Source organism: Puma concolor, chromosome E3 (assembly GCF_028749965.1).
Source record: "Puma concolor isolate L17-30 chromosome E3, mPumCon1.1.hap2, whole genome shotgun sequence".
NCBI lineage: Eukaryota > Metazoa > Chordata > Mammalia > Carnivora > Felidae > Puma > Puma concolor.
This window is the reverse complement of record NC_141682.1, coordinates 10,317,531-10,344,878: the sequence shown is the minus strand read 5'-3', so window position 1 is coordinate 10,344,878 and position 27,348 is coordinate 10,317,531. Positions and strand designations below refer to the sequence as shown.

General features: G+C 41.3%; 1 protein-coding gene and 1 long non-coding RNA gene across 3 annotated transcripts in view; both read left to right on the top strand.

Annotated features, from left to right (window-relative positions):
* Window positions 1–27,348, top strand: part of BAZ1B (bromodomain adjacent to zinc finger domain 1B) — a 73,260-nt gene that overhangs the window by 42,424 nt on the left and 3,488 nt on the right. For both annotated transcript variants that reach the window (XM_086691302.1, XM_086691304.1), the window contains 10 exons: window positions 3,832–3,970; window positions 4,464–4,594; window positions 6,607–6,712; window positions 7,663–7,761; window positions 10,800–10,977; window positions 12,889–13,071; window positions 21,310–21,457; window positions 22,489–22,636; window positions 24,811–24,926; window positions 27,203–27,348. In XM_086691302.1, coding sequence (XP_086547428.1) covers window positions 3,832–3,970; window positions 4,464–4,594; window positions 6,607–6,712; window positions 7,663–7,761; window positions 10,800–10,977; window positions 12,889–13,071; window positions 21,310–21,457; window positions 22,489–22,636; window positions 24,811–24,926; window positions 27,203–27,348 — 1,394 coding nt within the window. The remainder of the gene's footprint in view (window positions 1–3,831; window positions 3,971–4,463; window positions 4,595–6,606; window positions 6,713–7,662; window positions 7,762–10,799; window positions 10,978–12,888; window positions 13,072–21,309; window positions 21,458–22,488; window positions 22,637–24,810; window positions 24,927–27,202) is intronic.
* On the top strand, window positions 16,463–18,283 carry LOC147572960 (uncharacterized). Its single transcript, XR_015245257.1, has 2 exons — window positions 16,463–17,693; window positions 17,935–18,283. It is a non-coding gene; the product is annotated as an uncharacterized LOC147572960 (long non-coding RNA).

The window sequence follows — 27,348 nt, the reverse complement described above, 5'->3', positions numbered from 1 at the left end:
TACCACGGTGTCTAGATTCTTGTTGCTTCGTAATAAGTTCGGAATTGGAGAAGTGTGAATTTTCTAACTTGTTCTTTTTCAAGATAGTTTTATATGTTCTGGGTCCCTTATAATTCCACAGTGGTTTTAGAATCAGTTAATTTCTGCAAAGAAAGCAGCTAGGATTCTGATAGAGATTGTGTTGAATCTGTAGATCACTTCCTTTAAAAAAAAATTTTTTTTTACATTTATTTTTGAGAGAGAGACCAAGCACAAGTGGGGAAGGGGCAGAGAGAGAAGGAGACACAGAATCGGAAGCAGGCTCCAGGCTCCGAGCTGTCAGCACAGGGCCCGATGCGGGGCTCGAACTCAAAAACCGCGAGATCATGACCTGAGCCGAAGTCGCTCAACCAACCGAGCCACCCAGGCGCCCTTATCAGTTCCTTTTTTTAAAAAATGTTTTCTTTCTGGGGTGCCTGGGTGGCTCAGTCGGTTGAGTGACCGACTTCGGGTCAGGTCATGATCTCGCGGTTTGTGAGTTCGAGCCCTGCATCGGGCCCTGGGCTGACAGCTCAGAGCCTGGAGCCTGCTTCGGATTCTGTGTCTCCCTCTCTCTCTGCCCCTCCCCCACTCATGCTCTGTCTCTCTCTCAGAAATAAATAAACATTAAAAAAACAAATTTTTAAAAGTTTTATTTTTGAGAGAGAATACAAGCAGGGAAGGAGCGGGGCGGGGGGGGGGGGCGGGGGGGGCGTGCAGAGGATTGAAGCAGGCTCTGCACTGACAGCAGCGAGCCCAGTGCAGGACACAAACTCCTGAACTGTGAGATCGTGACCTGAGCTGAAGCCTGACGCTCAACTGACTGTAGATAGGTCCCTGTAGATAGGTCAGTTTTGAGTATTGCTCTCTTAATGATATTTTGTCTTCCGATCCATGAACATCAGATGTTTTCTTTATTTAGATCATTACTTTCTTTCAACAAATATTTTGTAGTTTTCAAAGTATACATTTTGTACTTTGTTAAATTTATTCCTAAATTTTGACACCCAACGGTTCCGGTTTGCCATCCCTCATTCTGTATTTGTATCTCCCTTCTTATAATATCATGAGAACCTTAGTGTATCCATCAATATCAGTGTGTACTTATTTGCTCAGTCTTATGATGTACACAAAATAAGTTTCATAGTTGCTGTTACCCACAGTAAACCTGCTATGTTTATTGGTTTTTTTTGATTTTTAAGCTATTTTGATCGCTGTTACAGTATCCAACCTTAGGAAAGTTTCCAGCTTGTGAAATGAAGATGGTAAAAACCATTTATTTGTCAAAGTTGGATACCAAGAATTAGACAGATATGTAGAAATAACTTCAGTAGTTCTTTCATGTATATGTAATACTTCTTTTAAAACAGATTTTAAGGGCTCCTGACTGGCTCAGTCGGTTAAGCATCTGATTGTTGATTTCAGCTCAGGTCATGATCTCACATTTTGTGAGTTTGAGCCCCACATTGGGCTCTGTGCTGGCAGCACAGATTCTGCTTGGGATTCTTCCTTTCTCTCTGCCTTTCCTCTGCTTGTGCTCTGTCAAAATAAGTAAATAAATAAAACCTAAAAAAAAACCAAAAACAGGTTTTAGGTTATACTAAGTAAGGCCGCTGGAATGTTTTTACATATATATACACACGCACATATATGTGTGTGTGTGTGTATATATATATATACACACGTATATATATACACATTGCATTTATATGTGTGTACTTTCCAGTTTTAAAGTTATATATAGTCATTGTGTATATCATGTATGTAATAATTGTGTATATATAACTATTATATACGTGTATGTATACGTGTGTGTGTGTATATATATATGTATGTATGTAATCACACTTTAGCTGTGTTTCACCAGAAATGTAATGATTTCTTCTTGAGTTTTCTTTTTAATGGTTTTTTAAGTTAAAAAAACATGTTTACTTAATTTTTGAGAGAGACAGAGTGTGAGCAGGGGAGGGACAGAGAAAGAGGGAGACACAGAATCTAAACCAGGCTCCAGGCTCTGAGCTGTCAGCACAGAGCCCAACATGGAGCTCGAACTAATGAACCATGAGATCATGACCTGAGCTGAAGTTGGATGCTTAACTGACTGAGCTACCCACGCACCCCCCTCTTTTTTTCAGTTTATTTATTTTGAGAGAGGTAGAGCCTGGGCAATTGAGGGAGGGGCAGAGAGAGAGGGAAGGAGAATCCCAAGCAGGCTCAGCACTGTCAGCATGGAGCCCAATGCTGGGCTGGAACTCACCAACCATGAGATAATGATCTGAGCTAAAATCAATAGTCATGAGGTACCTGGGTGGCTCAGTAGGTTAAGTGTCCCGACTTTGGCTGAGGTCATGAGCTCATGGTCCACGATTTCAAGCCCCAAGTCACGCTCTGTGCTGACAGCTCAGAGCCTGGAGCCTGCTTCAGATTCTGTGTCTCCCTCTCTCTGCCCCTCCCTCATTCACATTCTCTCTCTCTCTCTCTCTCTCTCTCTCTCAAAAATAAGCATTAAAAAAAAAATCGGATGCTTAAAGCGCCACCCAGGCGCCCCTCTTCTTGGGTTTTTGAAGTATTTCTTTCTGTGTGTTATATTTATCTTAACACAGGACAGAGGAAAGGCGGTTGATATTTATTTATTTGTTTGTTTGTTTGTTTATTTATTTATTTATTTATGGCACTCTTAATTGATGTAGAGAAATAAGGGACAGAAACTGTTAATATTTTGCCAAGGCCAGTACTTGAATTAGAATTCAGGTCTTTCAGTGTCTCCTTCAGTTCTATAGCCTCTGAAACTAAATTTGGTCTTCTTTTTATGACTTGCCCTGAGTTTTTTGTTTATTTGTGGCCGTAGGAGAAAGAACTTGTATTGTGATGAAGCCATTACTGTTTTCATCATTACCTTTGTACTTACGTTTACTGTAATCCTTGTTGCAAACATAGTTCCATTCAGGAGAGCAAACTTTGTTAAAGGTAACAAGTATCATGTTGGTTTTAAATAACTGAGATTTGTCTTGTTTAAAGTAACATCTGTGGATTGATGTGTTTTCCAGATTCTTATCATACTGTAGAGTCTGTCATTATTAGAAGATCAGTGTTATAAATTCTGGCCTTGTAAATAGCAGCACTGTATACTTACTGTTTCAAAATTTGTGACAGTTATAGAAAAACTGAAAAGACAAGATTACTGAGCTGCTTTTGTTGTTGAGAGAAATTTCTGGGTGGATGAATGATCGGGAATAAGTTGAGTAAAACTTCTTTTTTTCATCTGTAACAGTAGTAACTTGCTGAATAACCAACCCCCGAATGGTATTCAGTATGCAGTGATGATTATTATCCACAAGTGCTTGCCTGCCCGCCCTTGATTTCTCAGTTCTTTTTGCTTGTCACCAAGGCTAATAAGCTGAATAATAATCAGCTTCCTCAGTATCAAAATATGTTTTCAAAATAACTATTCTGGTTTTATTGATTCTCATAATTTTGAGGATCAGTTAATTCCCTTTAGGGACTGTTTTAATGTTCCATTTTAAATTATTAATAGAATTAATCTAATTTTATTATTAAAATTAGTAAGAAGTTACATTTTGAAGAGAAAAGATTTTGCATTGAGTCGATGGTTGCGGTATCATCAGAATTCAAAGGACATAGAGCAACCACTTATAACACATCATTTCTTATAACAGATCAGAATCAGGAGGAGGAAACAAATAAGGTTTGACAGAAAATCGACTTTGTACTTTCTACTCTGTGTTCTACTTAATTTGTAAGAATAGAATTTATTAGGGAAAAAAATCTAGTTGATTCTTTTATCTGTAACAGTGAAACTAGAACGTGAAGCTGAAGAAGAACGAATACGAAAGCACAAAGCAGCTGCTGAGAAGGCTTTCCAGGAAGGAATTGCCAAGGCAAAGCTGGTCATGCGCAGGACTCCTATTGGTACAGATCGAAACCATAACAGGTAAGTTACTAAACTTAATTTTTGTTATCTTCTAGAGCTGTTATATTGTTCCTAGTTATGAAACTGCCTAAAGTACCAAGAATAGAGAGGCTTCCCTATTTATGGATTTCAGAAACTATTGCTCTTCACACATTTATTGAATATTTTCTGTGCCACATGCTAGTTACAAAGTTAAGTAAGACATGACCCTGTTCTTGAAGATACTACAAATATGAAACTTAAATTATTGTGATTTGCGAAATGTAATTCAAATAGAGTTTATTAAAAATAGCGATACATTTTGCATGTGTACATTGTGTGGAACCTAAACAGAAATATTAGAAGTTATAAAAATTACAGCTGTGAATCTCAAATTTCAAAAATGTTGGTATTCTGTGCCTTACTTTATCATTTGTATCTATCTGAATTTTCAGTGATATTGTGTGATCATCTCCACTAACAGTCATGCTCATAATCTGTCATTGTCTTACTAATATATGGTTGTGATTTATAGATACTGGCTCTTCTCAGATGAAGTTCCAGGATTGTTCATTGAAAAAGGCTGGGTACATGACAGCATCGACTACCGATTCAATCACCGCAAAGACCGTGCGGACTCTCCTGATGAGGATTACTATCCCCGAAGTATGTATATATCTACCACTTCTTTTACCCTGCTTGAGTAGGGTCATTGATAAGGACTGTCTTTTCTCTGTCATTTTTTGCATTTGAAAGAATTCTTTATTGTCTTCTTAGGTAGATGTATTTGAGTGGGATGGGAGAATGTGAAATGCACGGAAGAAGGAAGGAAACTAACATTTGATTACCAATTTTGTTCCAGGTATAGTTTGAAAAGAGCTTGAATATTAGGATATTTGGGTATTAGATTTTATACAAGTAGTCTTCAAACTTTGTTCCTTAAAAGTCTCTTTGTAGGTACCTTAATGGCTGGAATTGAGGTGAAGGGGCTAAGAAGGCAGTTACACATCTTCCAAAACTTACTTATTCAGTATTTGTAGAGCATCTTGTGTGTGCCAACCAGTTTTTCATGTTTTGCTACAAGATAGCAAACACGACAGATAAGGTCCTGAATGTTATTTAACTAAAATTCAAGTGAGGGGAAACAGCAAATAACTAAAAATAAGTGACGGAGAAAGGGTCATAAAGGGATACTGATGTTCTTTTTCTTGATCTGGGTTCTAGTTACACGGGTCTATTCAGTTTGTAAAATAAATACAGAGGGGCACTTTTTTTCTTGAGGTATATATTGAATATATATTATATATAACAACATTTACATATATAATATGTATAATATTTCAAGAAAGAAATTAAAAGAAAAAATTTTTAATGAAAAAACCAAATGGTGAGGTTAAGTCAGGATTTCTCAACCTTACTGACATTTTGGGTGAGATAATTCTTTGTAGTTGGGGGTCAGGTCATTCCTGTGTATTGTAGGATATTTAGCAGCATCCCTGGCCTCAGTGGACTAGATGCAATAGTGACAGCCAAATATGTCCCTAGACATTGCCACATGGCTCCTGGGAGGCAGCCTGGCTCCCAATTGAGAACCCCTGGGTTAAATGATATGCAAGCTTCCTTCTAGCTCTGCTTTCTACGACCTAATGCAAATTACTTCTCAAATATTAGATCATTATATTTCTTGGAGAGATTTTTGTAAAATGCAGTTTTCCTTCATTTTAGAGAAACTCTTAACCCAAACTTAAAACTCAAAATTGTTAAAGAAATTAATATATAGCTCAAAGTTTCACAGGTATTTTCATATTGTGCATTGTATTAAGTGTTAGATTGTAGTACTTAGTAGAAATATCTAGTTTTAGTAAACTTTGTAAATACCCACATGAGGGCAGTTGTATTTGAGAGCAGTAAATGTGAAGTCCGGATCTTCAGATCTGGGGGAGAGTTTCCAGCAGGAGGAGAGACTGATTTTATGATGTTCAAAAGCTTAATGGCTTTAGAAATCAGGTTTCCGTAGTTCTAGCTCTCAAGAGAGGATGGACATCAGTCCCTTCACTTCCAGCGCATCCTGGCGGATGTTGTTGCTTCATGTTCCCTCATTCAGGCATGGCAAGGTCACTTCAGAGTCACTTGACTCAAGACTACAGGGTCATGTGTTCTATTGCAGGGAAAGTGCCCGCAGGGTAAAGAGGGCAGAATGGGAGCAAGGGACAGGAGCCATGAGAGTATTAGTACAGGCTTCACATTGGCTTAAGATCTGTCTGTATTCATGTCCTAATGGTAGATAGGAGCTGGTTTACAAAAAAGTTAATCATGTTTGACATTTGAAGCCTCCAGGGGTAAGTTTATGGTTTTATATGTTTCAGTTGTCTCTACTTCACTACAGATGCACAAGAAGTAAATTGTTTGATAGTTACTCAGTGCTCCCATTCCATTCTAAGTTGCCACACTCTGAACCTTGGACTCTGCAGCTGTTCAGCTGCATAGAGAGTAATTATCTCAGATGATGCGCTGTACATAAGATGTTTAAGAGAAACTAGCACCTGCTGTACATTGGCTATATTCAATATGCAGCATCTGTGTTATTAGTTGTTGGCTTTGACACTGTGTCCCACTGAGGTTTGAAAGTAGGAGTTGGGTATTTACTATATTCAACCAAATGTTTTAATTTTTTTTAGGTAAGAAAGCAAACCTAGGCAAAAACGTAAGCATGAACGTACAATCTGGCCCATCAGCAGAAGTTGCTGTGGAGACCACCATACCCAAACAAGGACAGAATCTATGGTAATGTGAGCATTTATCTGGTTGCTCTATTTTTTTCTTTTTTCACGTTAAAATATTTTAGGGACACCTAGGTGGCTCAGTTGGTTGAGCTTCTGACTTGATTTTGGCTCAGGTCATGATCTCACAGTTCGATTGGTGAGATCAGGCCCTGCGTCACGCTCTGCACTGACAGTGTGGAGCCTGCTTGGGATTCTTTCTCCCTCCTTCTCTGCTCCTTCCCTGATCACACGCCTGTGTGCACATGTTCACACTCTCTCCCAAGATAATAAATTAAGAAAAAGAAGGAAAATATTTAATATAGTGATACCAGTGATTATTAAGATCATTTTGTATGACTTTGATTTCTTGAATATGTAAACTCATTGCTTTAAAAGCACACTTTTTTTTTTTGATAATATATTTTTTCTAAGCTTTGGAATTTTATTTCCCCCTTATAAAGTAACTGTGTATGTTCTATAATAGATCTTACGTTACGTTGGCAGTGCTTTTAATTCTGGGAATAGATTTAGGATTTTCATCTTTATTAATTAAAGAAGAAAATATTGTATACATAGTAATAATCTTTTGTGTCAGTTCTCTTTCAGGCAGGGAGCTAGGTTTTGAGAGGGTCCCTTTCACTTTGTGATTGCATTAACTGTTCCACCTCTGATCCACCTTTTGGTTTAATGACCTTTTATCTTTTAGTTTTGTATATAAGTTTACTCTTTTGAAGGTGTGTGACAACTGTGCTTATTAACTTTATAAAATTTGTCTATTTTAGTAGGAAACATTGGCTTCAATATTCTAGGGTAAACTTAACATTACACTTCATGGAAATAGTAAATTATTCTACTTGTAAGCAAGTTTGGAATTCTCTCCCAACTCCCACCAACAACCCTAGGTCTCTGTAGATCTCTTTCTTAGTATTTGATTGTTTTTCAGAGTCACTAGGTCTGTTTTGCTCCTTGCAGGTTTTTATGTGATAGTCAGAAGGAACTGGATGAGTTGCTAAACTGCCTTCACCCTCAGGGAATAAGAGAAAGTCAACTTAAAGAGAGACTGGAGAAGAGGTAAGGACTTTCATCTTGCTCCTCACGGCTTCTCTTCAGCATTTAAATATCTTAGGGGATCTTTGTTTGTTTATTCATAAAAGCTGTTAAAATACATTTTTTAAAAGTGTCTGTAACCCTTTAATGTCCTTGTTGCTTGGTATTTTCTTGACTCCTGCTTATTTGGAAAAGTCTGCTTTTAAACTTTAACGTATGTACAGGGTGGCAGGGTTATTTGTTGATTAGTGTGTGCCGTGCAGCGAGCTGAGGTCCTCATTGTGGTTAGGCATCTTTGCAAGGTCAGTGCCACATCAGTTGGCATTCGGAAGTATTCTGTCAGTATTGAAAATAGCCAAAAAATGCAAACAACCTAAATGTCCTTCAGCTGACGGATGAACAAAATGTAGCATCGCCGTAAATTGAGTGACAAAAGAAAGTACTGGTACATGCTACAACGTGGCTGAAACGGTGGAGTCAAAGAAGCTAGGTAAACAGACACATGTTTTAGGATTCCATTTGTGTAAGACTTTCAGAATAGACAACTCCATAGAGACAGAAAATATACAGGTGCTTTCCAGTGGGTGGGGGACGGGGAGAATTGGGAGTGACTGCTCACAGGTGTGGGATTTCTTCATGAGGTGATGGAAGTATCGGAATTAGGTAGTTTTGATGGTTCCACAACATAAAAGCCACTGAAGTGTATGCTTTACAATGGTGAGTTTAATGTTAATGTGAATTCTGTCTTAAAAAGCCCCTCAAAACAAAAACTGTCTACATCTGAGATTTGCTAGTGTCCGTCCTGCTCTAGCCGTTGTTCCTGTCAAAGACAGGGCAAAGTTTTGGCTTAAGGCTGCCTTTAGTATCAAGTGCACACTTTCATGGTTTAATTTAGGTTTGGTTGAAGAGAGAAGGAAAATACCATTCAGTACGTTGCAAGTTCTCCAGACTTTTGTGAGTGATGGTGGGTACAGTATACTAGTTTTAGTCTCGTAGTTAATGTGGAGATTAATTAAAATTGCATTCTGAATCATGCTGTTTTAATATAGATATGACCAGGCAAATTAAGAAAGACAAGGAAAAATGTCAACACATAGAATCACAAAGGAATATAGTTATGTGACTTTCCTTCTGTTTGGGTAAAGTAGTTTTGATAGTTGGAATTAAAAACAAAACTTAAACTTTTTTCTTTTGTTGAACATTAAAAAAATCTCACATATCTTGTTTTGCTGATTTTGAACTTTTTAAAGGCTATCAAGCATATGTGGTCTTTGAGATGTAATGCTTTTTAGTTAGCATTCTTATACTAAAAAATCATACTAGTTCAGGTTCCATCCGTGATTTTTATAACTGAACTCCCATCGTTTTCCTTTCTATATATGATTCTGCGAATTTGTGTAATCTTTGTGAATCTAATTTATCTGTTCTCTTGGTGGTGGTTATTTGAATTTCCTTTGGGTGGCCAAGGGGATAAGGATAGGATAATGTATCACAAACCATTTGAGGTTCAAATTTATAAAACAAAAATGTATATGCTCTTTTCAAGAAAATAAGTGATGGAGGATATAGAGTGTGCACTCAATTATCTCAATAAAAAAAGGAATTTAAAAACAAAATGATAGATACCAGGCCAACTGGAAACAGAGAAGTGAAGTTTTTTGTTATATCCATCAACATTTATAAAAGATAATCATATACTCAGCCACAAAAGCAATCTCAACAGATGTAAGGGGTGCCTGGGTGGCTCAGTTGGTTAAGCATCTGACTTTGGCTCAGGTCATGATCTCACAGTTTGTGAGTTCAAGCCCAGCATCGGGCACTGTGCTCACAGCTCAGAGCCTGGAGGCTGCTTCAGATTCTGTGTCTCCGTCTCTCTGTGCCCCTACCCGTTCATGTTCTGTCTCTCCCTCTCCCTCTCCCTGTCTCAAAAATAAACATTAAAAAAAATTTTTTTAAAAAGTAATTTCAGGGGGTGCCTGGGTGGCGCAGTCGGTTAAGCGTCCGACTTCAGCCAGGTCATGATCTCGCGGTGCATGAGTTCGAGCCCCACGTCAGGCTCTGGGCTGATGGCTCAGAGCCTGGAGCCTGTTTCCGATTCTGTGTCTCCCTCTCTCTCTCTGCCCTTCCCCCGTTCATGCTCTGTCTCTCTCTGTCCCAAAAATAAATAAACGTTGAAAAAAGAAATTAAAAAAAAAAAGTAATTTCAGGATACATTCTCTGATCAGATTATGATAAAGTTAGAAATAAATTCTTTAAAGATAACCAAAGGATCTTAACTGAAAGTTAAATGTATTTCTAGATAACGTATCAAAGAAGAAAATAAAAGGGAATTCTAGAAAGCAAGGAAAGGGAAATCCTTTGTAAGAAAACCCATGGGATACAGTGAAGGTTGTATTCAGAGGAAAATAATATGAAAAGTGCTTGGAATGAACGAAATGGAAACTTAGTCTAACTCAACGGAGATGACCTTGAGCTTTAGTTTTCATTTTGTTGTAAGAAGCCAACAGAGAAGAGAGTCTGCTGCTGGGACTTCAGCAGGTTAATCTGTAGTGTGAGAGTGAACTTGAAGGTCCTTCTGTAGGGTCTCTGCTCAGTTTCATGTTTTTTTCTATGTTGTAAGGAATTCCAGGCAGGTGATTTAAAGTTATCTCAGGTTGGTAGCAATTCCTGGCAGCTGACATGAGCAAGTGCACATTCTTTGTGGAGAAGTAAGCTTCAAACCAGGCCTCAAAGAATTTCCACAGATAGAAATCCAAGAAACTCAAGGTAAAAAGGTCAAAACAAAACCCAGACCAGGAAATGTGAATGAGAGCCAGGTAAAGCAGTCCACTTCAGATACTGGGATTATCAAATACAGAATAAAAGAAGGGTGTTTTTAAAATGAATAAGAAAAATTTGAGAATTTGTGCAAGAAACCGTGGGTCTGAAGAAACACCCAGGAGAGATGAAAACAGTCTGAGTAAGTCTTCTAGAAATGAGACCTGCCATTCAAGTCATTGAAATTTATAGACCGTTTTGAAATGTTCCTTTATTTCCCCTTCCCTCTACCCCAACTTTTCTAGGTACCAGGACATTATTCATTCTATTCATCTGGCCCGGAAGCCAAATTTGGGTCTAAAATCCTGTGATGGCAACCAGGAGCTTTTAAACTTTCTTCGTAGTGATCTCATTGAAGTTGCAACAAGGTTACAAAAGGGGGGACTTGGTTATGTGGAAGAAACATCAGAATTTGAAGCTCGGGTAAGAACATAAACACCCAATGAAATCTGTTACTTCTGTGAACTCAATTCGGAATTGTGCCCTGATGTTCTTGACTTCCCCAGATGACCCCGGAAATCACATGTGGGTTTGTCCTGAAAGACCTGTGGAACCAAAAATTCTCTGTGTACATGTGGTATTTTTCCTTTGATATCTGGAAAATCTCATCATACACTTAGATCCTTTGTTCAAAAAGAGTTTTTCTATTTTTTTTTTTAAAGATGTTATTTTTAATCTCTACACCCATTGTGGGGCTTGAATCCACAACCCCGAGATCAAGAGTCAGACACTCCACCAACTGAGCCAAGCTCTCCAAAAATCTCTTTTCTATTAAGTTGAATAGAAAACTGGTTTTGGAGTCACAGTTCTGGAACATTGCTTAACGTATCTGTTATTTAACATTCCCATGTAATTGGTGCCTATGCTTTAAGGTCTGAAACATGTTTGTGTATTCCCATTTGTCCATCCTTGTCACTGATTGGCTCAGAAGGGTTTGCTTAATGTTGGGTAGCACTGGTGCTGGTGAATGGATACATTTCAAGGCCCATTTACGGTCTTGTCATTTACTGCTCCAAAAGACTGTCACGTGCTGTGGATGAACCAGTTCAGGAGACCCCATGTTCCACGTGAGGTAGGTTTAGTATATACCACAGCCTGAGAGAAGATTGGAAAATACTATCCATCAGTTGTTGTAAAGTGCTTTTTACTGATTTTAAATGATAAAGTCCATATACCTCCAAAGGTAATAACATTTGTGGGTCTTTTCAAATTATACGTATGCATTAAACATGTATTAGTTGTGTGATTTTTTTTTATGAGCAGTTGCATCTTTTCTCCCCATTTTTCCTAATTTATAAATACATTCCATTGTTCTCCGTCTTTATATTACTTTGGGGTACATAATAACGGTAGGAGTTGATAGGGTAGATGTCTTACAGCCAGACTTCCATATTTCTGTGTCTTTACTGTTAGAATTAGTAAAACATATATGCAGCTTTCTCTCCTTTTATTAATTAATTAATTAATTAATTAATTAAAGTAATCTCCATGCCCAGTGTGGAGCTCACACTCCCCATCCTAAAATCCAGAGTCTTTTGCTCCACTGACTGAGCCAGCCAGGCACCCCCAGCCTTTTCTCTGTAATTTGGTTATGAATGCGTGGCACATTTCTTGAGAAAAAGGATTTAAACATCTTTGTTGTTCTTAATGATGTTTTTAAAGAATTCTTCAACCCTAAAGGATTTTGCCAGTTTCAAAATCAACATATACTTTTTTGTTTATTTAGCAAATATTTATCTGTTGCCTGCTTTGTGCCAGACCCAGGCTCACACCTTGCTAACATCGGGTTGCCATCATTCATCTTTATTTCTTTGTTGTTCTAAAATGCTATCTCTAATTGACATGTTTTGTGTGACTGAGAAGGTAGTGTTCACTTAAGCGCATGCTTTGAATCAAAATGATTTCCTTATCCAGGACATAAATGAGAGAGGCTTAGGTGAAAAAGTATGGAAAGCATATTTACCTGGCTTATATAGTTTGTAAGCCGGTGGGTCAGGTAATGTTTATTTTCCTTCTCATTTTCTCTCTGCCTTGAGACTGCAGTTTGTACATAGTAGGTACTCAGCTGCTGAGTGAATGAATGACTTCTTGAGTGGAGCAAGTTTCAGCCTCCCGTGGGTCCCATTGCCAGGGAAAGTAATAAGTTGCTTTTCAATGTATAAACCACCCACTGAACTGAGGCACCGAGGTAAATTCATGCTATGTGACCCATTTGGGGCCCAGGTTGATTTTAATTTAGTTGAGGATAGTCTCCTCGCATCTTGGCCTTTCATTCATTCTGGTGTTTCCATCTTGGCCTTTCATTCATTCTGGTGTTTCCATCATTTCCTGTAGGTGATCTCATTAGAGAAACTGAAGGATTTTGGTGAGTGTGTGATTGCCCTACAAGCCAGTGTCATAAAGAAGTTTCTCCAAGGCTTCATGGCTCCCAAACAAAAGAGAAGAAAACTCCAAAGCGAAGATTCAGCAAAGACAGAAGAGGTGGATGAAGAGAAGAAAATGGCAGAGGAAGCAAAGGTATTTTGTTCATGAAGATGCAGTTTCATGACTGTGGAAGAGTGCGGTCTGGTTTTAAAATGGTCTCACCCTGTGATTTTACCTTCTGTAAGCACTGTTCCTGCACCAGTGGTCCATTTTTATCACTTTCACTAAATTTTGTGGTTTTCAGATTCGTCTGTGGAACAGAACTGGATAATGGCTCAGAGTGTCCCCAGCCCCTTTTGCCAGAGCTGATTTCTTTTTAAAAGGTGGTAGCAGTTTTTAAGTTTTCAAAAATGGTAGAATACTCATAATGAGCACTTAGTCATTTTAGCCATTTCTATGCTCTTTGTCAGTTGTGTGTCGAGCACCTACAGTATTAGGTAGCCATCTCCCCTGTCCATCTCCAGAACCTTTTTACCTTTGCAAGCTGACACTCTGCCCCTTAAAGACTGAACTACCACCCATTTCACTCTCCCCTCAATCCCTGGCAACCACCACTTTCTTTCTGCGTCTGAATTCAACTAGTCTGAGCACCGTTACATAGAAGTGGAATCATGCTATTTGTCCTTCTGCGACTGGTTTATTTAACTTAGCATAACGTCTTCAAAGCTCATCTGTGTTATATTACGTGCCAGAATTTCCCTTTTAAGACTGAGTAATAGTCCATTCTGTGTATATACCACATTCCATATTCATCCGTCCATGCACACTTGGGTAACTTCCACCTTTTGGCTCTAGTGGGTGATGCTGCTGTGGGCCTTGAGAGCTTGCTGGGAGCCTCTAGCAGGGGAGTGCCACTGTATACCCTTGACTGAAGAATGGTCCTGCTCTATGGGGGAAGGTTCAGGAGGGCTGTACAGTGAGGGAGGAAGGATACACTCAGCTAGCCCACCACATGTGCCAGATCCATCCTGGAGAACTGGCATGACAGATATTGCAGCCGGTGGCCCTCACATCCAGTAATGCTGCTTTAAACACCAGCATACAGCTATCTGTTCTAGTTCTTACTTTCAGTTCTTTTGGCTGTATACCTAGAAGTAGAATTGCTGCATCATTATAGTAATTCTGGTTAATTTTTTCAAGAACGGTCACGTTTTCCATAGAAGCTGCACCATTTTACATGCCCATCAGCAGTGCACAAGGGCTCTGATTTCTCCGCATTCTTGCCAACACTTGGTATTTTCTGTTTCTTTGGTTGCAGTCATCCTGATGGGTGTGAAGTGATCTCTTGTGGTTTTGATTTGCATTCCCCTAATGATTAGTGATGTTGAGCAATGTTTTTGTTGGCCTTTTGTCTGTCTTCTTGGGGGGAATGTTGCTTTGAGTCCTTTGGCTGCTTTTTAATTGGGTTGTATATTTTTCACTATTGAGTTATGTAGGTTCTTTATACGTTCTGGGTATTAATCCTTTATCACATGTGTGATTTGCTAATATATTCTCGCATCCTTTGCGCTGCCTTTTACTTCTCTTGGTGATGTCCATTGATGTGTAAAAGTTTTAAAGTTTGACAAAATTCACCTTACCTGTTGTTTCTTTTGCTGCTTCTGCTTTTAGTGTCACATCCAGGAAATATTGCCAAATCCAGTGTCAACAAATCTAATGTCCTTCCCCTCTGTTTTCTTCTACAGGTTTTAGAGTTTGAGCTCTTCCACTTAAATCTTTGATCCAGGGGCACCTGGGGGGGCTCAGTCAGTTAAGCACCTGACTCTTGATTTCGGCTCAGGTCATGATATCGTGGTTCATGGGTTCGAGCCCCGCGTTGGGCTCTGTGCTGACTGCGTGGAGTCTCTCCCCCTCTCTCTGCCCCTCCCTCGCTTGTGCACACGGGTGTGTGTGCGCGCGTGCTCTCTCTCAAAAAAATTAATAATTAAATGAATTTTTTATTCATATTGAGTTAATTTTTGTAGAGTAAGGGTCTAACCTCAGTTTTTTGCATGTGGATATCCAGTTTTTTTGGTTTTTAAGTTTTAAAAGTAACATGCTCATTGTAAGTAAATCCAGTGTGAGAGGTACCGTAAAGCATGAAACCACTCCTGTCCTGGTGTTGCTCCCCAAGGATATCAGTCTTTAGTACTTTGGTGTGTTTTCTGTATACATATGAAGATAGTTTTATGGCAGTTGTACAGAATGGAGTCATCTGCATAATGTTCTGCGATTTTTCACCCCTCAGCATAATCTCTTTCTGTCTGCTTTCAGTCCATATAGATCCACATGACACTGTTTTCTCAGTATCTTAATTCCTTACTGATGAAATGTCTCTGGTTTTTCTTTATTAGAATAATTAGCTCCATTTTTTTGTTTTGTCTATTAGATTTCTGCTTAAGATTACTTAGGAAGAAAAGAATTTGAAAACACTACATGAAGGGAGTGGTCCCAGGCATTATCCCATAGAAGAACACTTTTCCCTGTTTTTGATTTTTCTCCACTCCCTCATTTCCTTCTGTTCACAAACATCTGGTAAAGACTTGCCTTGTGCCAGTCGTGTGGGAAGTCTGGAGGTCATGGTGATGAGTAAAAGCCAGAAGTCCTTGCCCTCAAAGAGTCCCGCTGGCATGGGAAGGATGGTCTTGGTGGCATCCGAGCGCTGATGAGAAAGTGCAGGAGCCAGCCTGCCTGTGAGGGGTACCTAGGGGAAAGCGGGGCCAGAGGAGAGGCCATGTCAGCTGGGTTTTGAAGAATAAGTAGGAGTTAATCCAGTCGTGGAAGGGCACATAGACTTCGTTAGATTGAGCTGACATTGGCTTTCTCCTCACGGGCCAGCTGGTCCTTGTTTTCCCTCCAAATTGATAAGAACACAGAATGAGTTTATTCTCTAAAGCTCCTCAGGTATTTGTACACTGTTGTCAAGTTACCCTCCGTTTCTTCCTCAGGCCAAGGGTGAAGCATGATAAAAGGATGCTTTTGGGAAGGAGGTAAGCAGAGCAGAGAGCTAAGATTCAGTCCGATAAAGGTTTAACTATTTTTTTTTAATGTTTTTATTTATTTTTGAGAGAGAGAGAGAGAGAGAGACAGACAGACAGACAGACCGCAAGTGGGGAGGGGCAGAGAGGGAGGGAGACACAGAATCTGAAGCAGGCTCCAGGCTCCAAGCTGTCAGCACAGTGCCCGACACGGGGCTCAAACCCATGAACTGTGAGATCTTGACTTGAGCCGCAGTCGGATGCTTAACAGACTGAACCACCCAGGCACCCCAATAAAGGTTTAACTGTTAATTCATGACTTAGATTCAAACACTCCACACATGTTGGTATCTTCCTGGGATTTAGTTCCCACTTCTCTGTGTTCTCTTTTGATGGTGGCACGGCATTCAGGTAAGCTTCTAGATGAAGTCTAAGATGTTAGATGGTTAATAGTCTCCTTTGCTAAGTCTTTTCTCATTAGGCCTCAGTTTTAGCCTTGCTGAGTACTGCATGGGCTTTATTTTTTTTTTTAATTTTTTTTTTTTCAACGTTTATTTTTGGGACAGAGAGAGACAGAGCATGAACGGGGGAGGGGCAGAGAGAGAGGGAGACACAGAATCGGAAACAGGCTCCAGGCTCTGAGCCATCAGCCCAGAGCCTGACGCGGGGCTCGAACTCCCGGACCGCGAGATCGTGACCTGGCTGAAGTCGGACGCTTAACCGACTGCGCCACCCAGGCGCCCCTACATGGGCTTTATTTTTAACTGTATCCAGAAGAGTCTCTTTCTTGATGTGATGTTCCCTTGACAGTTCTTTGCCAGTAACAGTTTCTCATTGCGCAGCAGTAGCTATAGAATTCTTGTCAAAAGTTCTTTTTTAATATTCCTCCCCATAGCAAAGTAACCTCTTTTTAGCTTGTCATATGAGACTTCATTCTTAACTTGATCGGGGAGGAAAATATGAGCATTTTGCTGGTTTAACCTTGGGGCCCAGACACATGGTACACAAATGGAAAGCATGGAAGAGTTTCTTGGAAAATCAATTAGGTTGCCTACTAAGTAGTTCAACAATGTTCTCCATTAAAATGGCATTATGCCCTGCTTGCAGTTCCCGACCAAAGGTCAACTTTGCCACAGCTCTGAAATTTTCCACTGCCCTTTGCTTTGAAGGTTTCCACTTAGCACAGGCTAGGGTTTTTCAGCTGGCACTAGGTGGTTGCTTGAACTAATATGTCTTTAAAATGGGCTTCAGTTTCCTTACTTATAAAGTAGATGGTTTCTCGAATCCCTTTTTGTAATAGTTGATGATTTCAGATATTTAATGTTTATTTAATTTTTTTTTTTTTTTTTTTTTTTGCATTAAGTGGGAAAGCCGTTGTATAAATTGGCAAAATCCTGAGTTCTTTTAGGCTATTTACTTTGGATGCATTTGTCCCTAAACTTGATTATCTGTTTTTCCATTTTAAATGTTCTTTTGTGGAAGAATGTGGTTGAAAGCCTTGTCATATCCTTGCCAAGATAGGATATTGCCTTTTTACTGTTAGTGAAAGGATTAATGGGAACTTTGCAGGTAAGCTGGCTTCCCCTTGATTCTGTTACATCCACTTCTACCTAGGGACCAATTTTATTTAAACATGCTAGAGATTTGAATTTTCCATCAGAATAATGTGTTTAGCCTCCAGCAGCATTGTAAGACCTAGAGGATTTACTGGATACCACCAGTGTCGAATGTCAAAACTTTGTTGCCACTGTATATCTGGTTTGAAAACAGTGTCTTTATTTTTTTTTTTAATTTTTTTTTCAACGTTTTTTATTTATTTTTGGGACAGAGAGAGACAGAGCATGAACGGGGGAGGGGCAGAGAGAGAGGGAGACACAGAATTGGAAACAGGCCCCAGGCCCTGAGCCATCAGCCCAGAGCCTGATGCGGGGCTCGAACTCACGGACCGCGAGATCGTGACCTGGCTGAAGTCGGACGCTTAACCGACTGCGCCACCCAGGCACCCCAACAGTGTCTTTAAAAGCACAACAAAAAACCCAGTGTCTTGAATATGGTGTGGGGTTTTTGTTTTAATGTGCTGGACTGTTTGGAAGTTTTTACAGTGACAGGAGAACAGGATGGTCTTTCAAATCTTGAATGCCTAATGTTTTGCCCTCAATATTAGAGGTTGGTTGGAATGTAGGCTGGTCTAAGTGGATAACTCAGTGGGTTTAACAGGATGCTAGTGATTGTCCAGTATCTATGATGTCAAGAGCACTGGGATTGGGGATCTAGAAATGTGAAGGAGACCTGGCCCCAAATTGCTGAGACTTCGGGCAAAAATAGTAAATGAAGATTATACAAATGTGCACATATGTTCATAGCAGTATTATTTATAATAGCCCAAAAATGGAAATACCCCAGATGTCCCTCAACTGATGAATGGATAGACAAAATGTGAATTATCCATTCAGTGGTTATTATTCAGCAGTTAAAATGGAATGAAGTATTGTTATATGCTACGATGTGGATGGACCTAGAAAAATTATGCTCAGTAAAAGAAGTCAGTCACAAAAGGCCACACAAAAGGTATACAGAATGTCCAGAATAAGAGAATCTCTAGACCAAAAGTGAATTAGTGGTTGCCTAGGTCTGGGGAAGTGGTGGGTTAGGGTGGAGGATGTGGAGTGGCTACTAGTGGGTGCAGGGGTTCTTTCGGGGATGCTGCAAATGTTCTAGAATTAAGATTATGCCGCTAGTTGTACAGCTCTGCAAATACATGAAAAACCATTGTTTCTTTACAGGTGAACTTGTTAACATAAATTATGTCTCAAGTCTGTATTAAAATGAGGTTAAGTAAGCCTATTTCCAGGATCTTCCAAAAAAATTTTTTTTTATTTTAACGAGGCCAGATGTGCTATTGAGCACACTCAAATCTTGTAATTCATAGGAAATAGTAAAAAAAAAAAAAAAAAAAAGGGTACTATATGCTAATAGGACTCTTGAATGCTCTTGTGCGTCTGTCCACTAGAGGACAGCAAAGCCCATTTGAGCCATTTCTGTCTGTTAGGGCACTCTTTTTAAGGACTGAATCTTTTTTTTTTTTTTTTTTAATGTTTACTTATTTTTGAGTGAGAGACCGCACATGAGCGGGGGAGGGGCAGAGAGCGAGGAAGACAGAATCTGAAGCAGGCTTCAGGCTCTGAGCTGTCAGCACCGAGTATGACGCGGGGCTCAAACTCAGGAATTGCATGATCATGACCTGAGCCAAAGTCAGATGCTTAACCGACTGGGCCACCCAGGTGCCCCTGAACCTAAAATTCTTAAATTTGTATTCCATTGAAGGCATGTGGGTTGTTACCATGCTACAAGAATCTGTGTACCATAGGTCATCTCTCCCTGGCATCATGGGAACAGCCCAGCCCAGCGAGGCAAGCTGCGATTGTGGACTTCACATTTTACTGAGGAGCTCTGAGGAGGGAAGGAAGGAAATTGTACTGTATTTTGAAGGCAGATGTTGAAATTATCTGCAGTGGAGGTTGGAGTAAGGAATGAGCCAGATTCTACTAGAATTTTAGCTGCCCCTTAAATAGACTTTTTGTTGTATTTATATTACGTATTCTTGTTATTCATGAATTGATACACACAGGGCTCTCTGTGGTTCTCTGTTTCCATAAGAAAGAGAAAGGGCAGCCTTTGTTCCCCACTCTCAAACCTCACACCACAGCTTCAGAAGTAGCTCAACGGTCTTTGTCCCTTGGCAGCTCTATTTTAAAGCCTGTGGGCTTCCAGGATAACTAGCCTTTCCTATAAGATAAAGACTATATTACTTAAAATAGACCTCTGCCTAGGGTAGAGCAGAGATGTGCAGCAGTTAGTCAGCTAGGCCTGGTAGCCAAGTTGTAAAAGCAGTAGGCATTGCTCCTTGAATTTGAGTTCAGTTACGGCCAGGTTGGCCGGGTTAAGCAATACGATCCCCAAAAGGTGGATGACAGTAGGATGACCTAATCTCTCAGCTTCCGGTGTAGCTCCCAAGCTTTCCCTCCATCGCTGCTGTGTTTTCTGACTGTCTGAGAATGATAATCCCTTTAGAGGCATTTGTTTATGCAGATGCTTACCTCATCATTGAGGTAAGAAATGTTTTGAAGATATAAACACCTTTTGATTAATGAAACAGTAATACAAATAAAGGAATTAATCCAAAAATGGCATTTCTGGTTTTCCTTAGAATGTATATTTTATAGGAGAGAGGGTTGTGTTTATCATTGAATTTTTTTTTAAGTTTTTTTATTTTGAGAGAGGGCACACATGCGTGCTAGTGAGAGAGGGACAGAAGGAGAGGGAGAGCAAGAATCCCAAGCAGGCTCCACACCGTCAGCGCAGAGCCCAATGCAGGCTCAATCTCATGAACCTTAGATCGTGACCTGAGCTGAAATCGAGTCAAGAGTTGGACACTTAACCGACTGAGCCACTCAGGTGCCCCTGTTGTTGAGAGTTTTAACCCCTCCTCCCCCTTCCTAACTGTGTTTTCCCTGGCTTATTCTGAATTAATTTGCATTTTCTGAAGATGGGAAGAGGCAGTGCTTATTATGCTGAGAGTAACTCCCGGGAAGAAGTGAGTCTGAGCCCTGGGCCTCTGAAATTTTCACTTACAAGTTGGTGATAAAGTCAAGAGGAATACTTCAGATCAGTGCATAGTATTTTTAAGTGTTGGGGCACTTGGGTGGCTCAGTCGGTTAAGTGGCTGACTTCGGCTCAGGTCATGATCTCAGTTTGTGAGTTTGGGTCTGCATCGGGCTCTGTGCTGACCTCAGAACCTGAAGTCTGTGTCTCCCTCTCTGACCCTCCTCTGCTCACACTATCTCTCTCCAAAATGAATAAACATTTAAAAAAAAAATTAAAATATTTTTTAAGTGTTGTAGAATGTTTCATGGAGAGTATTTACTATAATTTCCAGGCCCTGTAAACTGGGGTTGTGGCACATAACACAGAAACCGATCATCTTGTTGACCAGAGTTGCGGTAGCTACATGACGTTACTGCACGCTTAGCGTGTACAGAGGTGTTCGTGCTTTTAAATGACACTCAATCTTTAAGTGGATTTCACTGGAAGAGACAGGTGTCTGATCACCCTCCCCGCCCCCCACCCCCTGCCTTAATTCTTTATGTAACCTTTGGTAAGTTTTTCCCACTCTTCAGAGCCTTGATTTCTTCTATAAACTAAATGGGTGAGACTGGAAAAGCCCTAGGAGATAAATGTATCCAGCATTCTCTCACCCCTCCACCTGTTCCTGATGCTGTCAGTTCATGCTCTCCGGCAGCATTTCGCCAACAGTCTGCATGTCATGTCCTTGAGGTCACTGTGGCAGCGCTGACCTGATGTGGTCTCTGTTTAGGTTGCGTCTGCTCTGGAGAAATGGAAGACAGCAATCCGTGAAGCTCAGACTTTTTCCAGAATGCATGTTCTACTTGGGATGCTTGATGCCTGTATCAAGTGGGATATGTCAGCAGAAAATGCTAGATGCAAAGTTTGTCGAAAGAAAGGTATATTTAAATCAGTGTTGTGTGTCTGAGTGTAATAGGGACTGGGGCTTCCATTCCAAAGATATTTCCCCCCCTGAAGATTGCTGTGCACAACTTTCAAGTGTAATGGAACAGAATTTGCCTTTTTCTAGAGATCTGTAAAATGCTGCCCTTTGAAGTAACATGACAGCAAATCAGAGAAAACCCTTTGTTCCTCAGTTTTGAATATAAGAGCGGTTTATCTTGCCAATCTTTAAATTTTCTACAGGGAACAAAATTAACCTACAATTTTAAATCTGAGTTTTTAGTCATCCATGAAGTAAGATATTCTACCAGCAGAGGGCAGTATTTGTGCATTGGGAAGACTACTCAGGTTTGGGCCAACTGTCACAGTCCTACAGAGCAAGGCGTTTGGGACTCTTTAATGCTTTTAGCTTTCAGAACCCGTGTAAAAGGAACTTAATGACTAATAGCCCTCAAGTGCCTTCTCAGTGGCTGAAGTTATTTTGTGAACTAGGTTAGGATTTAATTCCCTTCCCAAGGATGAAAAGATCCTGTGTAAAACCCATCAGTTGCTCTCAACATTGTTTTAGAATAAATGTTCTAGAGGGAAGTGACCATGTCAGGTTGATTTCATATATTTTGAAACCGAGTGATTTAAGAGAACGATATCAGATGGGTATCGAGGAAGAGGATGGATAGGAAATGTTAATACTTCATGGGGGTTTGTTTCTTAGTGGGAGAGGAGCAGTGACATTTCCTGCTAGGACTTGGTATTTGCTGCCACTTTGTAAATGTTTTAACTGTCCTCTCCTAGATGGAGTTGGATTTGGGGATAGAAGTCAGAAGACCTGAGTGTTCAATTACGAGTAGTATAGTTATGCTTCATTTCTTCTCAGAAATGACTGCATTTTTTCTAAAAAGGGATAACAGTTTGCTAGACTGTTGGCTCCCCTATGGCGTTAATGGAGGGTGGGTGAGTGGCTCTTTGTTACAGCTTGCCAACCATTGCTGTGCTCCCGACAGTGCTCTACAAGTTTATCTCCTTGCAGGTGAGGATGACAAACTGATCTTGTGTGATGAATGTAACAAAGCCTTCCACCTGTTTTGTCTGAGGCCAGCCCTCTATGAGGTGCCAGATGGTGAGTGGCAGTGCCCCGCTTGCCAGCCTGCTACTGCCAGGCGCAACTCCCGTGGCAGGTGAGAATTTCTTCTTTTAAAAACAGATGAAATGGCTGGTTTATAATTAAGCTTTAGTTATTCAAACTGAATTATTCTAAGGAGCTGTAAGTTCATCTTTTGCGTATGGAGCCTGATCATTTAAGGTATTACAGTAAGAGGTCAAAGGACTCTGATTTCACTTTAGCTTAATGTTGACATTTCTCATCTTCATTGTGAGACACGTTCTGTGTCTTCTTGATCCTGCCTAGCAGTATGTCTCCTTTTGCCTTTTACTTCCACTTGGGCCACTTCTTGATTTGCGATCACTTCTGCAACCACCCACCGCTAAAAATCCCGAAACTCCTGACCTTCCTTACGCATACCTGTTGTTTTCCTTCCTGATCATGATTACAACTTTGCTGTCAACTTGAAAGTCTTCCTCTCTCAACTTCCATGCTCATTTGCCAGACATTATCTGTGTGTCCAGACGTCTTACAAAATCAGTCATCTGCTGTGTACTCTCCATGGTCCCTGCTGTCATTTGGCCCTCCTGTCTCTCTCATCTGGGCTCCTCCAGTGGCTTCTTAATTCCTTACCTCCAATCTTTCCCCCTCTTATTCGTCCAGCTTTTGTGGTGATACCAGAAGAGTTTACATAAGGCAGAGATCTGTTCGTGTTACTCTCCTGTTTAAAAAACCTTAATTTTTCCACTGCCTCTAGAAATACAGTCCAAATTCCTGGGCCTAATTTTTGAGATTGTTATAGAATGCTGGTCTTTGTTGTTGTTGTTTATTTATTTTGAGAGAGACAGAGACAGCACAAGTAGGGCAGGGGCAGAGAGAGAAAGAGAGAGGGAATCCCAAGCAGGCTCCACACTGTCAGCACAGAGCCCACTGCAGGGCTGAAACTCATGAAACCGTGAGATCATGACTTGAGCTGAACCCAATAGTTGGACACTTAACTGACTGAGCCCTAGGTGCACCCAGTCTGTGTTAAAAAAATTTTTTTTTTAACATTTATTTATTTTTGAGAACGAGAGAGAGAACATGACCAGGGGAGGGGCAGAGAGAGGAAAAGGAGGCAGAGAATCCAAAGCAGGCTCCAGGCTCCAGGCTCCATGCTGACAGCTGAGAGCCTGACGTGGGGTCCCTCCCCTGTCTGTTTTTATGAGCCCTTATTCCCATTTTGTGTGCTTGTTACAGACTGTTCATTGGGTATCCTTGCCTCTGTGTGTTCCTCCTAGCTGGGAATATTCCCTCTCCCCAGTACTGAGGGAACTGCCTATGGCCTACCTAAAATTTCACTTTTTTGAAGTGTTTTTGTATTCGTAAAATTAGTTGTTCCTCCTCTGTGTTCCAAGTGAGCATCCAGTCTTGCGGTCTTTGGTGCATCGTGCCTCTATGATTAGGCTTACAAGTGACTGTCTTCCAGGAGATTGCTGCTGCCCTGAGAGTGGAGGTGGTGCTTTGTTCACCACCCTGACCCCCACAAGGCCGAACACCGGGGCCTTGTAAAGAGGAGATGCCTTCATACTGGCCAAGTTAATCCCGTTGTTTCCCACATTGCAATTGGAGGTTGTGAAAGGGCAGCTTCTGGGTTCTCTGGCTTGGTCTCCGAGAGGGCAGAGCTGTTTGATCCTGACCCCATGTGACAGCGTTACTCAGTTATTTCTCACTCCGCTCCAGCCACACTGAGAGCCGAGTAAGGCACACTCCTCTGAAATGGTGGGGCTTTAGACCAGCTGTTCAGAGCCGGGATTAGCATCGCTTTGATGTCGTGGTCATCTGTAAGCTGTCCCACTCCTGGAACGGGGCCGTCAAGGTGGAGTAACACCTGTCCGGGCTGCTCATTCGTTCAGTCTGCCCCAAGGTCGGGAGCAACTTTTCATATCTGAAATGTTACGTTACCTGGCTGATTCTGTTGAGACAAAAGAAACAGGTTTTGTGTTGTTTTATGTGAGGAGAGGTGGGGTTGTATTTTGCGCTTGATTTCTGGTGCTGTTGGTGTCTCATCCAAAGCATTTATGGCCTGGTTGGGGAGAGATGCCATTGAAGCTTAGGCTTTCGTTCTGCTTCCCGTGTCCTGGCCTTGTCATCAAACCTGCCTAGTTGGTGAAGAGGAGAAAGCTACAGGGGTGTGGGAATTCATCCTTCCTCAGGAGCGCTTAGGCCTAGAACCACGGTCCTTCCCTACGTGCTTTTCCCTCCCCACAGGAATTACACTGAAGAGTCTGCCTCTGAGGACAGTGAAGATGATGAGAGCAATGAAGAGGAGGAAGAGGAGGAGGAGGAGGAGGAGGAGGAAGATTATGAGGTGGCTGGTTTGCGATGTAAGTATTCAGTTTGCCTTCATAGTTGACCTCACAGTTTTCCAGGCTGCCTTAGGAAGACTGCGTTGGCAGCGGACCCCCACCCAGCATTGCTCTCACATGTTGTGGCTGTGGGGTGGGTGACTCCACTGCCATGGTTTCAAATGGGTTTTCAAGATGCCATTTAACCACTTTCCTAGTGGGAGGTTGGATCACCCCTATGGTAGGTCCAGTTGGTCCAAGATTGAGTGGAATTCAAGCCCCCAAGTGTGTTGATGACGAGTCTCCTGATTCAAACCTCTCAGTGTATGGGGACAGTGGGGACAATGGGTAAGGAAGGTCTAGGCCCATTGTCATCTCTTAATGGTTGTTTTAGCCTCTGGTGCAGTGCTGCTGTCAGAGAAGTGATTTTTTTCTCTGGTTACAGTGATTTTTCTCATTTATGTGGCATGCAGGTCTATAGGTTTGCTGGTTTTAAAAAGAGAAGACTTGTTTTCTCATGGGTTAGGGTGGTTGTTTGGAAGGTTCAGATCTGTTTCTCACTAGATGCCAGCAGGAGCCAGGGTTGGGGAGGCCTCATCATTTACACTTGACTTCGTTGACTCTCTCACTTCTGTGATGGTCATTTTTCATGAGTCCTTTTCATGCTTAAGCCTAAAGTCCTGCAGTCTAGACTTTCAACAGCCTTCTTCTTTGCAGAGTATATACCCTTCCTTGTAGGTTGGTAGAAAAGAGACCACAAGTCAAGATTTTGATGAGCTTTTGAACAGATGATACAGTTCCCAAGATCACAGCACTCTGAACATTCACATCTTGGTATAGAGTCTGAGAAGGTGTTTGGTGTGACCAGTCTTCTGGCGGTGGTGCTGCTAAAACCTTGAGAGGTTTGGGTGTGCCCGCCTGCCCCCATCTTCCCAGTCCTGCAGGGCTCTAATTTGAGACCCATTAATTTCTCTCATTCCTAGAGGGTTTTTTTTTTTTGTTTTTTTTTTTTTTATTTTTTATTCCCCAGGCATAATTTTCCAGTTATCCAGGGTAAGGAGACACGTAGTCCCTTACAGGAAGAGACTTCATCTGCTGGCTAGAGAGTGCAGTTCAGATGCACGGTTGTCTGGGAATAGATTCTGAATGTAACAGTGTACTCATTTGGTTTGTTTTCGGAGTAGTGGATGCTTTCACTTGTGAGTTATCTTCTCTTTCCAAGGAATTGTTCTCTCTCCAGGTTTCTAGGTTCTTGTCTGCCAAAAGGGTCTAGGAAATATTAGTATACCTCTGAGCCCTTTGTCTGCTGCACCTTTTAGGCCACCAAAGATGTGTTCCTTAGTATAGCTCGAGGCCCTGGGTTGGTGGCTGTCTCTAGCATTTTGAGTTTCATCCTTGTTGTCAGTTTTTTTATTCTCTCTTTCAAGCCTGGTCTTGAGCTTAGAGACCTTAAAATAGCTTATGAAGGGTTATCAGGGTCCAGAAGTGAATGTAAAACACTGTTTATTGATTCTTTGTGTCACTGACTGTGTATACCCCCGTCTCTGTCCACATGTCACCTCCCTGTGTTCAGTGGAGAAGCTTTGAGCTAATCCTTATAGAACATCGCTCCTGGAGGACATATTGAGAAATGTTGGTTTGTCTGACATTGACCACCTGTTGTAAACCTGAGACACAGGTCATCTTGGGGGTCTTTGTATTCTTTATTGTTCCTTTCGGGGTTGTGGGCAAGGGCTCTTGTGGAAGTGGCCTGGTCCACTGTCTGTGGTTTTCAGAAATGCAAGAAAGCTGGACTAGGGTAAGCCAGAAGTTGGATTCGATGAGGGAGACTTTGCATAGGTATCTGCTTTTCTCTGAGAAGGTTGTGGTGAATGTAGGATTCCTTGGGGAACTAGGAAGTGTTCTACGTTCAGAGTCCCCCTTCCACGTAAGGACGTACGTTGACAGGCTGAGCTGGGGCTGTGGGAATTCCAGGCAGACCTGTTAGCAGACGGCCTCTCCTCCTGGGTGAGTCAGCTCACCACTGACTCGTTCGTTCCCAGGAGTGACTGTGAACAGTGGGGCAGAGAGAGCCGTTCTGAAGAGAGCCTGCCGAAGAGACTCTTAGCAGGTCTTTGGCAGTTGATGAAAGCTATCCGTTCATCTCCTTCTCTACCTTTAAAGTGTCCTGTTAGGTAAGGCAAGAGAGAAACTGTAAGAGCTCCTTACAACCACGGGGAGCCGTTGCTTTGCTCGACTGGGTGCTCTTCCCATTCCATAGATGTGTTCCCTTCTTCCTCAGCTGTTCGACTCCAAATCCATGTTTTCTATTTCAGTGAGACCTCGAAAGACTGTCCGGGGCAAGCATGGTGTCATCCCTCCTGCAGCGAGGCCAGGACGACGGCCAGGCAAGAAGCCTCATCCTGCTAGGAAGTCTCGGCCGAAGGTACCACCTGTGGATGACGCTGAGGTGGAGGAGCTG